Genomic DNA, 16,616 nt, shown 5'->3' with positions numbered 1-16,616 from the left:
TGGGCTTCTCCTCAAGGGTGGCCACTTCCTGGGGAGAATCCTCTGCACTCAGGGGCAGCTGATTGTAGCTTCTTTGTAATACAATAGTGATTACAGGTTGAACACAATCTAAACGCCTACCTAAATGAGACCAGAATCCTTGCTGCCTCTCAAAACATGATCCAGACGCCACCTGTGCAATTCAGCAGCCCTTGACTGCATGTGGCTACCGAGCTTTACATTTTAGTTCAGCTTGAGATGCACTGTAAAAGCAAACCCCACACTGGCCTATGAACTCCGTGTAAGAAGTAAAATAGCTCCATACTTTCAAATACTGATTGCATGTTGAAATTGTACATTCGATACACTGGATAGAATAAAATACATTATTTAAGACAACTCCATTGTTTCATTTTTAAAAATGTAGGTAATAAGAAATAGACATCTGATCTCTCTCTGTTCCTGGCAGACACGAAGCCTTGGAATTTCCTGAATGATACCTTGTGTTTTCTTATCCATAGGGGTCCCAGTGGTTATGCTAATGAGGCAACTTTAGATGGCCTGCAGACAGCTACAGGGATTGGCTGGTTGCCAGAGGAACCAACCATGGGATTAGACATGGAAATGCTCAGCCCCATGCGCCAGCCTCTGGGGAAGAGAGAGGAACTGGTGCCTGGTAATCACCCATGGTCAGTGATTCAACTAGTACAATTAACCGAAATCAACTAAACCAAGTGGAAACACCCTGCGATCCTCTGGGCTAGAGAACACATCAAGATACCAGGAGGGTGACATACCCAGAGATGGCGTGCAGGCCAGCCCACCCCAATACCATGCCCTGTGTATCTTTCCTATTTAACTATATCTGAGTTAGGTCCTGTAAAATAACCTGGTAAATGCAAATACAATCTTTCCTCAAGAGATCAGTTCCAAGACCTTTCAGGAAGACCAAAACCCAAGGATGCACAAGTCTCCTATATAAAATGGTACAGTATTTGCCCATAACCTGGACCCATTTTTCTGTGTACTTTGAATCATTTCTAATTACTCATAATACCTAACACAATGGAAACGCTATGCAAATGATTGTTGTACTGTATGGTTTAGGGAATAATGACAAGAAAAAGTTTGTATATGTTCAATATAGATGCAATTTGTTTCTTCAAATACTTTTGACGTGATGTTGGTTGAATGCACAGATCAGAAATCCTTGGAGACAGAAGACAAACTGTAAAGTGTTTCCCTGAGTTCCATGAATCAGCATAGTGAATTTCATACCCCTGAAGAAGGGTGAAGGGGATCCCTGAATTTACAGACCACCAGTCCTAAAAACTGATGGCTTCTGGAATTTCTATGCTTGTCATCGAACCTGGTGCAGTCTTGCAGAATGGTGTGTCAGGTCTCCAGCAATGAGGAAATGAAATATATCTTTGGTGTCAGAGAAGTCTCACATATGGTATCAGAGGTGGTGTCAAGAAAAAAGACCCCTCAATGTGATTACTGGAAGATTTAAAATTCCAAATGCGGTATGCATTTGAATTCTCTTGGCAACACCAACTCAGACAGATGTCTACCCTACTTGGCAGAGAAAATGATCATACTCTATCAGGAAACAAAATAGGCTACAAACATGTGTGCACTGTATGTTCACACAAGGAAGGAGATGATGATACACAGTGGCCCCTTGATTATGACCTCGCATATGAACATCTTGGGTTACGACTGGATTTTAGGTTGAACTTATGACCAAAGTCTTGAGTTGTGGCCCAAATGCCGGCTGCTTATGCAGCTGTAAACAAAGACGCACGACGCCAGCATAGTGTAGGAGGGCACAGGTAGGCATCAGTTTGTGCCCAGATGTGGGTGTCTGCAGGCATGATTTTGCTGAGTGCTTTATATAATTGCTCCGATTGCTGCTATCAAAATGGCCCCCCAAAAGCTACAAAAGCAGCTCAGGAAGGAATGAAAGGTAAAGAAAGAAACAAAATCAAAAGGAAGAAGGAAACCGTGGAGAAATACAAAGGTGGTGTTCATGTGACCGATCTTGCTAGTATGTACAGCATGTGGAAATCCACCACATCTCAACAATCTTAGAAAAGATTTGTATAGGGAAGCTAGTGTTGCTCAAATTGGTAAGTCATGATCAACAGCGTTAGACAGGCTAGAAGGCCTTTTAGAGGACCTGGCAGTTAATGCAAAGTTAACATGAAATGCCTTGCTATGAACAGTATTAACCTGCAAAGCTTCACTGTGAAATTTGTGCCAGGGCTCACAGGCATAAAAGCATTTCACAGGAACCCAGACCCATTACACACGCGGGTTTTCCTCACTCTATCTCTAAAATTAAAGCAATTTCTGTATCTCAACCCATTCACCAATCAATTGATCAAAAAATATAACAATGTTTTATTAAAAATGAAAATAGTTGAAGGGGAGAAAAGCATAAACAAGGACTCACCTCTAGGTAGGTTCTGGGAATAAGCCCTTCATTTCCTTCAGCATTCTTTGCTATCCACCAACCGTCAGGCTTTTTTTCAATTATAAGGAGAATTTCCCCTTTCTTAAAGCAAAATACAATACAAATTTTAAAGGAAAACTCAAAAGACATGAGACTTACTTCATTACTAATGCTTTAAAATGCATGGCAGAAGAAAGGTACAGTATTTTTCCCATCCATTGCTTATCCCAATTTTTATCACCACCCTACCCTAAACCTACATGATGATAATATAACTATAAATAAATCATTCCACTTGGTTGCTTAACATTCATTTGAATCCTATGTGCAAAGGGAAGCAGTTTTCATAATCATTGTCAGGGCCCCCTACTTATTCCAGCAATTGGATCACTGTATAAAATATCTTTGAGTTTCTGAATCTCTTTGTAGAGTATCTTTTAGAAGCAGTATACATATCCTTGAAGAAAATCAACTGTGTTAAAACTTAAACCTTATTTTGAAGCAAAAATAGTATTTTCTCAATATGTTTGTCTGCCTAATTCATGTTTTGAATAATACTTGTCCATGAATAAAAATATAATCCAACTTGGAAAAACAAAGAATTTCTATTATAGAGGACATTTAAAAGCAAAGACTTTTACAGAATATACATTATTTTTTTTTGGTACCAAGGATTGAACTCATGACCTTGCACTTGCGAGGCAGACGCTTATGCTGCTGAGCTAAATCCTCAGCCCTACGAATATACAGTATTGCCTAATGTTGATAGTATTTTCTCGGAGAATCTGAAAATAAACTCTATGAATTAAAATGTATTAGTTGTACAATATCCTTGCATATTTTATTAGTAATCAGTTATGAAACTTGCAGGTAAATAAAAACAAGGCCCACAGTCTGTACATTCATTGATATTTCCTTGACTTATTTTGCTAACAGAAAACAGTTTCAATCCCCCATCACCCTTTTGAGCTTTGTTTTTCTGGAGACAGGATCTTGCCATGTATCCCAGCTGGGCCTGAACTTGCATTCCTCCGGCCTCACCTTCTAGAGTGCTGAGTTTACAGGAGGGCACCACCACACCTGGATCCCAATCTCTTTTATTTATTTTTTAAATTTTTTTTTGTCTTTTTGAGACAGGGTATTGCAATGCAGTTGCAATGAGTCAGTCCTTGAACTCACTTAGTACCGTAGGCTAGTCTTGAACTTGCAGTGATCCTCCTGCCTCAGCCTCTGAGTGCTAGGATTACAGATGTACACCACCAAGTCCAGCTCCAATCTCTTTTATAAACACGATGGGATTTTCCATCCCAGTTGCTATTTATTTGTGCACAGGCCAAGCAAGCCCCTTTCCTATCTGAACCAACAAGGAGACGTGCCACCTGACCAGTGTCCCCTGCTGCCTCTAGCTAAGCACACCGTCTCTACCTGTGATGATCAAAAACAATCAGAAATTCTGTCCCCAATGAGAATTACTGACATGAAAGCTCTTTTTGAAATGCCTTAGAAGAGGTAACTTTAATGACAGAATATCATATTACTACCACTTACAAATGATTATTTATTTGAACAGTGTTAAAAAAATATATAAGGACTATGTAACACAGGTGTACAAAACTGGCTCTGGGGTGCATTCCTGTAACAGCAGCACTTGAGAAGCTGAGGCAGGAAGACTGTCATGAGTCTAAGGCAGCCTGGGATATTCAGTAAGTTCAAGGCCAGCTTAAACCATGAAGTGAGACCCTGTATCAATCCCCCTCCTCCAATACAGGCACCCAGGCAGAGTTTTCTTAGTGTACTAAGTGTGCAAAGCTACCTTTAGATAGTTTCAGGTTTCTTCTACTCACTTTAAATGTAAGATCCCTAGCTTGCTGGGCAGTAAAGTCACCAAGGGCAATGTATTCTTCATTTGCTGCTTGTTTGAGAGATTCCTCTCCCTGCTGCTCTTCCTCCTCTTCTGACTCTTCTTCCTCCCCATCACTTTCTTCACTGTCTTCTTCTCCTTTATCATCATCATCACCATCACCACCATCATCACCATCATCATCACCATCCTCCTCCTCGTTCTCGTCCTCGTCCTGTTCATCTTCAGTAGAATCAGCATCTTCCTCCCTTTCGGTATGGGCACCAGTCCTACAGAAAGCATTTCTATGACTCGGCCATTTGAAATAACATACAAGAGCAGAGCAAATATGAGTAGAATTTCCATGTGTAGAAAAACTGCTCCATATTTAGAGCTGGTAAATAAAAGAAACAAGGGGAAATTACAACCAACGATTTCCACCATCCGGCTGAGCAGGTGCGCTCTGAAGCGCTGGGGGCTTCAGATTTATCTGAACAAGGCATGCAAGAGGGCAGAACATGGGCTTGCACCCACGAACGCTACGCAAATCCTGGAATCATCCACTGGGCCACTGTTCCTGGAGCGACTTTACAGAACTTAGCGCATGGCTGGTTTACATTCCGGTTCTATCTCCTCTTCCCTGGATGACCTTACTAGGTTTCTGATAAGCTCTCCCTTTTTCACTGATAAGGCCAAGATAATAATAGATTGTATTCCTGTCCTGGTCACAAGAATTAGAAGAGTCACAACCTGCTAAGTGTCGAGAACTTGCCCTTAGCGAGCTTTCGGTCCAAGTGGGTTATGGTGATAATGACATTGCATGCCAGGTTCCATGTGAGACACGAGGGATGCCAAGGTGGACTGTGCTAAAGGAGCTTATGTCGAGAAGGTGTAGGACACAGATAGTTTCAATTCAGCTCCACAGGTACTACGGTAGGCACCACAGGATGCTAAGGAATCGAACAGGACAGACACCCAACCAGGCTGCGCTTGGGATCAGAAAAGGCTTAGAATTAGGGCTTCAGGATGAGCTGGAATTTAGCTAGGCAATAAAGAGTAAAAAGAAGGCAGAGGGAGAGGAAAAAGGAAGTTCAAGACCAGGGAACATTAAGTAGCTCACAAATGGCAGGGCAAGGCTCAGGCAAAGAGCCCAGAAGAGGTGGGCAGAACGCGTCCCTGTGCTGTTTAACTTAAAACAAATGGAGCTAATGATACTTAAACTAATGCAAAAGAACATCTAACTAGCAAGACAGCCTATGATTTTCTAGAGCAGCGGTAGCAAACCTATGGCATGCAAGCCTCGCAGGCTGTTTACCATCACTGAGAGCTCTAAAAGGTTCATCATCACTATTCTAGAATATCTTGGCTTAAAATAGGTATAGGACTCTCATAGGATACTGCCCTACACACAAACAGAAACTGAATAAAAATAATCTTTGTACCTCAAGAACAAAACTCCATAAGCTATAGCACACTGATTTTCAAGGCACCCCTTTAAGAGATACCCTGCATGTATTTCACATGGGACAATTACTCCAGAATGCTGCCAAGGGTAACAGGAATTTGGCATGGTTTTTCACTTCCATGAATGTTGATGTGGTGGATTTTAATCATCAGTTCCTTAGTGTTAAACCAACCACTGGTTCTGGAATAAATTCTACCTGGTCAGGATGTGTCCTCCTTGTGATCTGCCTCTAGATTCGGTCTGCTAGTACCACAATGAGCATGCCTTTGCACATGATTTTCTTACAGTGCTTTCTGTCAGGATTTGCTATCAGTGTTATCTGGCAGCTCGTACAATGCTTTGCATTCTTCTTCTAGTCTCCAGGGAGATTTTATAACAGTGGTATTAATTCTTTGTTAAGTATTTGCAGTAATTCACTAGGGGAAGCGAATCAGCTCCCTTCTCCCTGCTGCACCTTGCTCCGATGTCTCAGGGGCCTCAGCTCCTCAGTGCAGTGAGGCTGCTCGTTTCCTCGTGCGGCCCACCTTCCTGCAGCAGAGCCCATCGACATCCCAGGGAGAGAGCCTGGGTGAACACAGGCCCCGCCCTGTCTCTCCCCAGATCAGGTTATCAGCCCTGCTCGGTTGACCACGATGCCTGCAGACAGCTGCTCTGATACTCTGCCCAGAGTTCAGGGCTGTTTGTGGAGGGAAGAAGCCCAGTATCAGCGTCCTGTCACTCTCACCTGGGATTCTGGAATTCTTGCGTCTACATATGTTAGTGTTTTTTCCAGGGTGCAGTGTAAAAAGCTGGAACCACAATCAGAGTCTGAGTAGTCTGAATTGATTGTTTTTTGGCTCCCTAGAAATTGGGTTTGTTTACACATAAAAGTCTTATTGCAAATTACAAGATTTGTTATTAATAATCCCTCTAGTAGAAAAATAATGGATGTTTATGCTTGAATTTTTGAAGAACACCTACCCAAGGACTATGTAAACAATGCAGATTATTTTACCTCATACACATTGATAGTGACATTAAAGGCATTGTTCTTTTCAGATCTGCTGTTTCATTAACTAGATTATAAATAACATGAAGTTAGAGACTATAGTTTATGCCTCTTTATAACTCTCATAGGCTCCAAACACATTCTATTATACATAATAAATAAATGTGGACTGGTTATACAGTTAGTTATTGTTTTTTGTTTCTACAGTTATATGTCTTTATCCTGAATCCAATATAAAAACTGGTGGTGCTATGCACGGTACTCTAGGAGGCTGAGGCAGGAGGATCACAAGTTTGAGCCAAGATTGGACAAGTTAGTGAGATTCTGTTTCAAAATAGAAAATAAAATTTTTTAAAAGTCTGGGGATGCAACTCAGTGCAAAAGCCTTGGATTCAGTACTGAACATATTTTTTTTTTAAATCTAAAAAAAGGAGAGGAGGCGTACCTGGTCATATTTTCTTTACTTATGGCCATGGCGAGTTCCTGTAGCTGCTGGGTGAGCTTCTCCAGGAGGCTCTGCTCCTCCGCCTTCCTCTGATCATAGTTCCCCACAGGGGCTGCTTCATCGGCCTGAGAGAGAGCATGGCCGAGAAAACTGATTTCGCTTTCCTAATCATATTTATTTTAAGAGAATAAAACCAAAAACTCCATCAAATGCTGCAAAGCAAAACAAATGCCCTGTGAAATGAGTCTGTCCTGCAGAAATGAGCTAAGGAGGAACTGTGGCTCTGTCAGCGAGGGACAAGCTGTGACCACAGACTGGCTCTACAGCCAACACGACAGGGGCCGTTCCTAAATTCCGCCACTTTAGTGACAGGAGGACCTGATTTCTTCTTCTATCAGAGCCTGTTTTCTCCTCTGTGACCACGCATAGTTAAGTTCTCAAATCTAGGGCTCCTGACTCCTAAGCTGGAAACTCTGGTGTCCCTGGAGAAATGCAGAGATGGCATCCAGATCCGGGGAGCAGGACTCAGAGGCAGGTAGGAAGAGGACTTCAGACTCCGCCTTAAGTCTCCGTGGGTCTGCAGCCCTGGACACCGAACCGAAGCTGAGGCTCAAACATGAAGGATCCTGAAGGGATGGCGAGGGTGGACTCGCCTCCTGCCTTTGCAGAGCCAGTGACGTCAGGGTCGCTGCCACGTGACACGGGGCTTTGTCATCACTTACCTCAGGACCAGACAGTGTACTCTCTCCTCGCGATGGGATTAAAATATAAAAACAGTTCTAATCAGCAGCCCCTGTACCTTATAGTTTTTAAAAATCAGGTGACTCATCAGAGCTGGGATGGTCTGCGGTATCCGAGCTGTGGCATTTCTGCCCCACACAGGTACTTAGTGACCTCTCGGGCACAGCTGTGGTCAGACTCCTTCCCTAACGCAAACCCAGGGCTTTAGCAACTGCATTTCCTTCCCAGTGAGGGACAATATTTGATAAGACATTTTTTTATAATGTCATTAACTATAATACTTACCTTCTTTAATTTTTGAAGAGTGGTTTTATTTTCATCAATTGCCTGTTTTAACTGAATACATCTAAATTTTTAAAAAGAAAGAGAACACATTGGTTTACTGTTGTCAGAACAGGAAAGCTATTTTATAAAATTATTTGCCAACTCTAGGCAGCAAAGAAATTAGCTATTCCATGAACTGATGTTTAAAATTTCACATGGAAATGCTTTTCTAGCCATTAGCTTTGATGATCTACAAAGTGTATTTAAAAATACATTTTGGAAAATTTCATTCACTGTTAGGTCAATATTAGTTCCACTTGTGTTTTTGGAAATTGTATAAATAAAAAGGAAGAAAAGGGATGGAAGTAAAGAGAAGAAAGAAAGAAAAAGAAATAAAGCTTAAAATGATTTCAGTGTCTTAAACACTACTTGAAATGTAAGCACAGTTCCTAGGAAGTTCATAGAAGTTAGCACACTTTACCTTTGGTAAACATCTTGCCTTTTACTGGGCTCTAGAGTTGCTTTCAACTGGCTTTCAGAAAGTAAAGTATCAACCTAAGGCAAATGGAGACAGTTTAAAACATCACTTTAGGAGATAAACTAAATCTCTTTTTACCTCCAATATATAACAAGCAGTTTGAAACATACAATAATAAAGTTGAAAGAATTTTACAGCAAATACTTATTCACTTATAACTAGATTCTACCTTAAACATTTTATTATGCCTATTTGATCTATCCATCTATCAATCCGTCTTGTTTTATATGCATTTCAAAGTAAACTTTAGTCATCAGTACAACTCTCCCTAAATAACAAACTTAGGGTCAGGAATTACTTCAGTGGTGTTAAGAGCCTGCTTGGCAAGTGCGAGATTGTTTCAATCCCCAGTACCTAAAAAAAAAGAATGACCTTGGGGGTGTCATTAACTAGAGTTTAATATTTGCTATAAATGGACACACCAGATACACAAACCTAAAGTGTACCTTTGTCACAGTTTGACAAACATATACACTTATAGAACCCAAATCCCTATCAAGATACAGGAAATTACTGAAAGGATTTTGCCCCAGATGGGACACTGGAGGTGGAATCAAGGGGCTCTATCTTGAGGTCACCGTTCCCGCCCCGAGGCAATTTACCTGTGGCAAAAAAATGAATCCCAATGGGCTACCAGTGCATCAATAATGCCCCTTAGGCACCACCCCAAACCTAAGCTACATGTATGCCCCCATACCACGGTCTGGTGGAGAGAATGCCAGACCCTGGAGGTCATAGAGTCTCTCTCCACATTCTTTAAATAAAGGCAGCTTTTATTTCATACTTATCTTTTTAGCCACGCAGAAAATTCTATCAGATGGTTCCCTACCATGCAGAAAATTCTATCAATTACCTCAGAAAGTTCCCGTTCCAAGCAAATCTCTATCCCATCTTTCCAGAGACAAACCTGTTTATTTTTTTCCACCATAAATTAACTTTAGCTGCTCTTAAACTTTGAAAAAAATGGACTTACACAGTATATATTTATGTTTAAATTTCTCTACTGTGCTGTTTCTAAGATACTTCCATGTTATTGTTAGTTTATTCTTTATTACTGAGTAGAATTCATTGAATCAAGTGTACCACCACTTTGTTTATCTTGATCTAGTATTTTACAAGCACTACATGTACTACGTATATTCTTGTCAAAGCACCACAAAAAAAGCATATCTCTGGGTTTTTTTCTACAGATTGCATGAGAAGATAGTAGATAAAAAAAGAGAGAAAATTTCATTAACTTCTTCTCTGTGTTTCCTATGTGGCATCCACCTGAGTGTTACAAAATCATACATTGATTTTGATAGGGCAGGTTATCACAGGCATGCCCCAAACAGGAAGTGGATTCCTTGCCTATGGACACTGAGTTGGTAATACATTTCTTTCTTTGTTTCTTTTCTTTTGTCTTTTTTCTTTCTTTCTTTCTTTTTTTTTTTTTTTTTTTGCTTCAGGCGTCTGTTGTGGAGATAGTAAACAATTAGCTAATATTATCAAAATGTTCTTTCCAGATACTTGAAGTATTAAAATGCTCATGATTCAATTTGATCCCTGCAATAGTCGGTTTTATTTTGTTTTAGTAATTATTTTTATAGTTTCCTTCTGAAACTTGTCCTGGTCCTTCTAATGTTCCACTAAATTTAAAATCACGTAAGAACCATATTATTGTAATCCCAAATTTTGTATACAGTCATCCAAGAATTATAATATAGAATATAAGGGGCTGGGAATTTAGCTCAGCGGCATAAGCACCTGCCTTGCAAGCAGGCGGTCGTGAGTTCGATCCCTAGTACCGATAAAAAGTAAAAAAAAAAAAAAAGAGCAAACAAATATAGAATATATATCTATATTATAATAAGATAGCATATATCCCTTTTTCAGTTTTCTTCACAATCCAAAAAGTTATATGTATAATCCCTGAGGCTTTATTGGGATCCTGGCAAGTTAATTCCAATTTACCAACTCCAATGCAACCCACTGTGACAGTAAAGACACCATGATATATTCCAAGTTAAGGGCAGCCAAGGGGTCCTAAATCCAATCCTCATGAGGAGGTGCAGACAGAGGCCCTGATCCTCAGCCTCTCCCAGCATTTATTATCCTGTGAAGAAGGGGGGTGGCTCGAGGATGAGCGACAGTGAGGATAGTGGGAACTCATCACCTCCCATGAGGATGTGCAGACAAAGGCCCTGATCCTAAGTCTCCCCAAATTTATTATCTCGTGAAGAAGCTGGTGCCTTGAGGATGAGTGACAGTGAGGATGGCGGGAATTCCATAATTCTGTGGATAACTTAAGCAGCCTGGCTAGGTAGGGAGAAAAGCATCTCTGCAAAATGCAGACATATGGATATGCAGAGGGATCAATTTGCATAATTCAATTAAAGTAGTAAATAAACTGTTTTAGGAGGCTGTTGCTTTGGTTTCTGATATGTAAGCTTTGGTGCCCTGGCGAGTCACAGCCTCTTTACCTTGAGCTCCTACCCAGCTGACATTCCTGGAGCTGATGGCTCTACCACCCCGCTGTGCTCACATCCTTTACAGGTAGAACACCATGTGAGGAGACTGTCTGTGGGCTTTAGAGATTACACACCAGTACCTCCCTAGCCTTGTTTGCAATCTTAGAGTCAATTGAAGAGAGAAGGAAATACAACAGTCAGCTTTGTACATATCAGAATAAGGAAATAAGTTTCCATATAATCAAAGTTGTAGCAATTATTCTGCATTCAAGGGGAATCACTCAAATTTTCTCCCAACCTTATTAAGTCTAATAAAATTCAGCAGAAGTCAGGGCCCCATCAAATTTTACTTTTATTTCTCAAGAGTATTTTGTTTTTATTGCATCACTATGATTCCAAAGTCACTATAATTCACTAAATTTTATCTTTCAAAGTCACTAAAATTTATCTGCCAAATCTTTTGTACTTTGTTCAATTTATTTTTAACTGATACAAAAAACCCAAAAATTATATATTTTATGAGGTACCAATGATATTTCAATACATTTATACCTTGTATAACATTTAAATGAGGTTAAACATACCTATCTCCTCAAGCAATTATTACTTCTTTATGATGAAAATATTTAAATTTTTTTTCCTTTCCCATGATATGGAGATGGTCTTACACATGCTAGGCAAGGGTGAAAACATTTAAATTTTTTTTAAACTTTTAAATAAGAGTTTAAACAGCATAAAATAATGAACCTGAGATCATCTTATAACTGTCAAAAAATTTAATAATTTTATTTTAGTGGAAAAATATATGGTGAATCAGACTTTTAAAAAGTACAAACAGTAAAGTGAAATGTAAATTTCAGAAAATAAATGAACAGTCCATTACTTTTTTCTTATTTTTAAAATAAGCACTCAATGCTTTGAAAATATACACAAGGAAAATAACCTAGTGTTGTTTAACCATACCCGTACCATTTTAGTATGCTACCTTCTATCTCTGTCCATGTCACCAGAATATTGTATAATCCTTTCTATGTCTCTAACTTGCTATTTTATCATATTTTCCCTATATACTATATGCCTCAACAAATTTTAGTGACAATATTATCCTACCCCTAAGTTATTTATGTTAGGTCCGCCCACCTGAGAGACAGCACAATCATCACAGCAGTGGTTCAAAGCTGTGCCCTGATAATGCACACTTCCTTCTTCCCAGAAGCCCTTACGGCTTCTCCCTCCCAAAAGTCTGCCAAATCTCAGGCATGTAAAGATTTACCCAATCCTCTACAATTTCAAAAAATAAATCAGCTCACATCAGCCCCAGAGCCCGACCCCCATCAGAGGCTGTATCAGGCAAAACCTGCCCTTTGCAGAGAGCCGCCACAGCCTTCCTTGTAGTGACTCCTTCCGTGACCCCCCTTATTAATATCTACTTGCCTCCTCGCTTTAATATTCTGAACTGCTCTAGATTGAGTACAAATCAATCAATCAATTTATCCATTCCTCTATAACTGATCATTTAAGTCTCAGTATTTTTTCTATTACAAGCGGCAATGTGATGAACATTTACCGCTGATCTTTGTTCCAATTTTTAATCATCTCACACAGCAGATTTTTGGAAATGTAACTACTGAAAGGGTTGTTGACCCAGACCGAACACTGCAGCCAGAAAAAGCCTCAGCCAGAATTAGGGAGCTCCTGTCTACCCCGCCCCTAGAGATTTACCTGTAACCCTATACCCCCCCACCCTTTGGAATCTGCCCCTGGCACCAAACGTGTGCCAATGAAATACCTGTGCATCTCTAATGGCCTTAGGGCACTGCCCTAAGCTTAGGCTACTTATATTCCCCCCCATGCCACGTGTCAGCGTGAGACATCACCAGATTTCAGCAGCCAGCGTGCCAGTCCTCTCTCTCCGTGTTCCCAGAATAAAGGCCTCTTTTGATTTATACTCCTCATCTTTTGGGAATATTTTTCATCTTCTGGAAATAATCCTATCAACTACCCAGCCGAAGAGCGTGAATGGCTCTTCATTCTGTCAAGCCGATTTCCAGTAATGCTGTCCCTTACACACGGGTCGCCAATGTTAAGCATCTGTTTAGTCCTCGGCTCCAGGGCTGAGTCCTGTGATTTTTATACGTTTGTGGTAGCTCATTTCCTTTGCGATTACTGGGTTATCTTTGGAAATTAACGTTCTCTCGCGCTCACAGTTACTTGTGTTTTCTCTCTCGTTCCCGTCCTTGGTTCAGTTTGTCAGATCGCAGTGTTCTCACACCCTGAGCCTACTCAGGCCTGAATTCTGCCGAGAGTAACAGGCATCGCCTGGTGGCGGGAAGCGGCAGCCGGCAGCCGCTGCAGAGCTCGGCTGCGAGGTGAGGGGAGCTGTCGAGGTGGGGCGGAGGCTGAGCTCGGAGGGAGGAGGACATCAGTGGGCGTCACGATTTTCGGGCCGTTTCGTCAGTGGCTGGGGGTTGGGTTGGAATCCGGACTTGGCGCGAGGGTCGGGGCTGGGGGAGCGGAGACTTCCAACCCGGGAGAAGGGCAGGTTGGACGTGGTTTCTTGGGAGGCCTGGGGTCACGGAGAGGAAGGCGCCCCACCTCTCGCCCGCAGCACAGCCGGCCCTTTCTCAGGCCCAGCCCCTCGCCGTGCGCCCCAACATACCTGTAGCTTCAGCTCCTGACTGCGGCGCCGCACCGCCTGCAGGGGATCGCGCGGGCGCCGGGGTAGCATCTCTCCCGCCGCAGCGCCGCGGGCTCGACGGTTGCCAGGGAAACCAATGCGTCGGCGCGGGAAGATGACGCCATCGCCGCGGGCCCGCCTCCCAGCCAGGACCCGGGGAGACGCGCCAGTCCCGCGCGTCCTGCGGTCTCAGCTCGGTCTAGCTGCCTAGGGAGTTACTTTTCCTCCCCATTGTGGAGGATTTGAGGAATGCTTCACGGGATCCTAAACTACACGTCCCACCTTACATGGGCATGATGCGCCGTTCCTTTTGAGGTACTATGTTTTATGTAGTTTGGGTCTTACGTCACTTGCTAACTTAACCTTACGATACAATTTGAGTTTCTTAAGAACTTCACGGTCCTCATTGTGTGCGTGGATCTGTTGCATATCTTCCTTGCGGTTTGGGGTATTCCTGATGTTTCGCTTCATTCCAGATTTACGCGTTGTCCGTCCTGAAGTCTGTAGGGTGGTGGTGGTGATTGGGCCTACAGGAAGTCTGTGAGCAAATTTTGAGTTGTGATTTATGAGCCACAGTTTACACGGAGTCTCCAGAAAGTGGTACTTTTTCCCCAGGTGGGGCGCAAGCCTCTAAATGCACCTCCCAAACAACAGTACAGCAAAATTACACTTGAATATGAATGTTGATGATCCGAGCTCACCTCTGAAATGATGGACCACATTCATATAAATGAGTGTTGTTTAGTACCGCACGTAATAATACAGGCCAGCCTGAATTGGCATTTATTTATGTATTTATTCAAGTATATACCTTGAGAAAAGCTCACAGACCATAAAGGTGCAGCTCACTGTACTTCCATGCGCTGAATACACTGCATATAACAGCCTTTAGATTAAAAATAGAACATTACGTGCATCCTAAGTCGTCTTCTAGTTTGTAGCAGCCTCAACTCCGATCACCAAAAGTAAATACTATCCTATTGTTTTGTTAGTAGATGTTTGCAGCACATAATGATCACATGGAGAAGCGGAACATGCACATAACATGTCTTTTTCAGTCTTTTTTCCCTCCTTCCCCTTCCCTCCATCTCTTGGTCTTATCCTAGGTTATAATGGCACAAACTTGTTTTGGTTCCTTAAACTTTATAATGGAATCATGCAGTGTATGCTGGTTTCTTGTGTTCTTTCAGCATCATGTATATGATGTTTTTTTTGTCTGTGGTTATAGTTTGTTCATTCTCATTAGAATTTTTTATTTTATTTTTTATACTGAGACTCAGATTCAGGACCTTGTGCTTGCCAATCGGTTGCTCATGCCACTAAGCTATATCCCCAGCCTGGAATTTTAAGTCAAGAACTGTGTGTTCCTAACTAGATCCTAAATAGGAAGAGACTGCAGATGCTAGACAATGTACTGGGGGCAAGTTCCTATGAGGGGAGTTGGGGTTAGGGCAGGATACAGAATACAACCAAGGCCAGAGAGATGTCATCCTGGAAAGGGGTCCCCGTGTCTCTCTTGATAAAGAAAAGTGAATGAGACAGAGCCTCAAATATAATGAGTTTCAGGCCTCCCATCAGTCCTCTGAAGCGGCAGCCATGGGGAATGCTGAGAGCCAGACAGGTGCTATCCAGACTGTACAGTACCGTGGTTGGTATGCTGGCCTGTGTTGTAGTTTGTGCTGTGGCCAGACTTTTTCTGGTCCTGACTACCAGAAGGGGCTTTTAGGGTTCCACCCTGTCTGGCCTGGCTTGCTTAAATTTTGCTACCTAGGGGCTGGGGATTTAGCTCAGCCACATAAGCGCCTGCCTTGCAAGTGTGCAGTCATGAGTTCGATCGCTGGTACTGATAAAAAAGAAAAAGACAAAAAATAAATAAATAAAATTTGCTACCTAAGCAGGCAGTTGTAATGGGCAGACACTATCCTTACAGCATGCTACCCGTCTGCGAGGATCTAGGGATGGGCAGTACCACCTAGTTCCCTCCAGAGTCAACTTGGGTCTCAGTGATACTGGGTGACACTCCAGATTAGGAGACAAGATAATTTGGGTGCAGATCAGGTCCAGCTTCATTCAACATTATTACTGGTTATTTTATAATGACAGAACCCAACTAGGCACAATTTACATTGATTCATCCATCATGCCTTACATGAGGATGACAGCACTTCCAGGACGAATCTGTCGTTGTAGAGAAGTTGTTGATCCTTCCATTCCTGAAAATCCAGCACAGCATCAAGCACTGAACCATCAGCCTATACCAGACAGCTGCATCAGCATGGCTGTGGGCCAGTTCTGGGCCAATGAAGACCCCATCGTGGGGTTCCACCAGATGTTTCCACAATGCTTGGGTTTGCACCATATCATACATTGAGGCTTGCCCTGCACAGCTTTGGCTGACCTCCTCCCAGCTAGGCACTCATGCTATTCCTCCTCCGTCCGCTTGCTGATAGTGTCACACTCCTCCAGATGCTCTAAATATCACACACAAGTGAGCAGGGTCGTGGTGGAAGTGGGTACAGTGTGCTGCTGCCACCACAGCGCTGTGCATGATGTCTGGACGTTAGACTAGTGCATCTGACAGGAGTCTGTGTCCTATCACCTCACGCCTTGGTAAGACTTGAGTATGCAAACAGTTGTCTTATTATTTTTTAATCCACTGACAAGATGCTATTGTAACTCAAAGAAGTGGAGAAAGCAGCTGCCTTACCAAATACTGATTTGTTTAGATGGCTCCGTGCCTCAATAAAAGTACAAAAATTTCTTAACCAAAA

General features: G+C 42.1%; 1 protein-coding gene and 1 pseudogene across 12 annotated transcripts in view; one reads left to right on the top strand and one right to left on the bottom strand.

Annotated features, from left to right (window-relative positions):
- LOC100714370 (nephrocystin-1-like) overlaps positions 1 to 14,160 on the bottom strand; it is a 182,379-nt gene extending 168,219 nt beyond the window's left edge. For 6 of the 12 annotated variants that reach the window (XR_010040808.1, XR_010040812.1, XR_010040811.1 and 3 more), the window contains exons 1-6: positions 13,828 to 14,160; positions 8,662 to 8,735; positions 8,202 to 8,262; positions 7,176 to 7,300; positions 4,282 to 4,567; positions 2,438 to 2,539 (exon numbers count right to left, since the gene is read on the bottom strand). Coding sequence is in view for 6 of the 12 variants with exons in the window: in XM_063229993.1 (XP_063086063.1) it covers positions 2,438 to 2,539; positions 4,282 to 4,567; positions 7,176 to 7,300; positions 8,202 to 8,262; positions 8,662 to 8,735; positions 13,828 to 13,896 (717 nt within the window). In the remaining 6 variants the exon portion in view is untranslated. Of the gene's footprint in view, positions 1 to 2,437; positions 2,540 to 4,281; positions 4,568 to 7,175; positions 7,301 to 8,201; positions 8,263 to 8,661; positions 8,736 to 13,045 lie in introns of all 12 variants that reach the window. The other 6 variants (XM_063229993.1, XM_063229994.1, XM_063229990.1 and 3 more) reach the window with 5 other exon arrangements.
- LOC134471454 (nuclear transport factor 2-like) lies at positions 13,961 to 16,616 on the top strand (annotated as a pseudogene).

Source organism: Cavia porcellus, unplaced genomic scaffold, assembly GCF_034190915.1.
Source record: "Cavia porcellus strain 051 isolate PalLab524CR breed Dunkin Hartley unplaced genomic scaffold, mCavPor4.1 scaffold_18, whole genome shotgun sequence".
Taxonomy (NCBI): domain Eukaryota; kingdom Metazoa; phylum Chordata; class Mammalia; order Rodentia; family Caviidae; genus Cavia; species Cavia porcellus.
The sequence above is the reverse complement of the archived record's forward strand: the minus strand, read 5'-3'. Positions and strand labels throughout refer to the sequence as shown.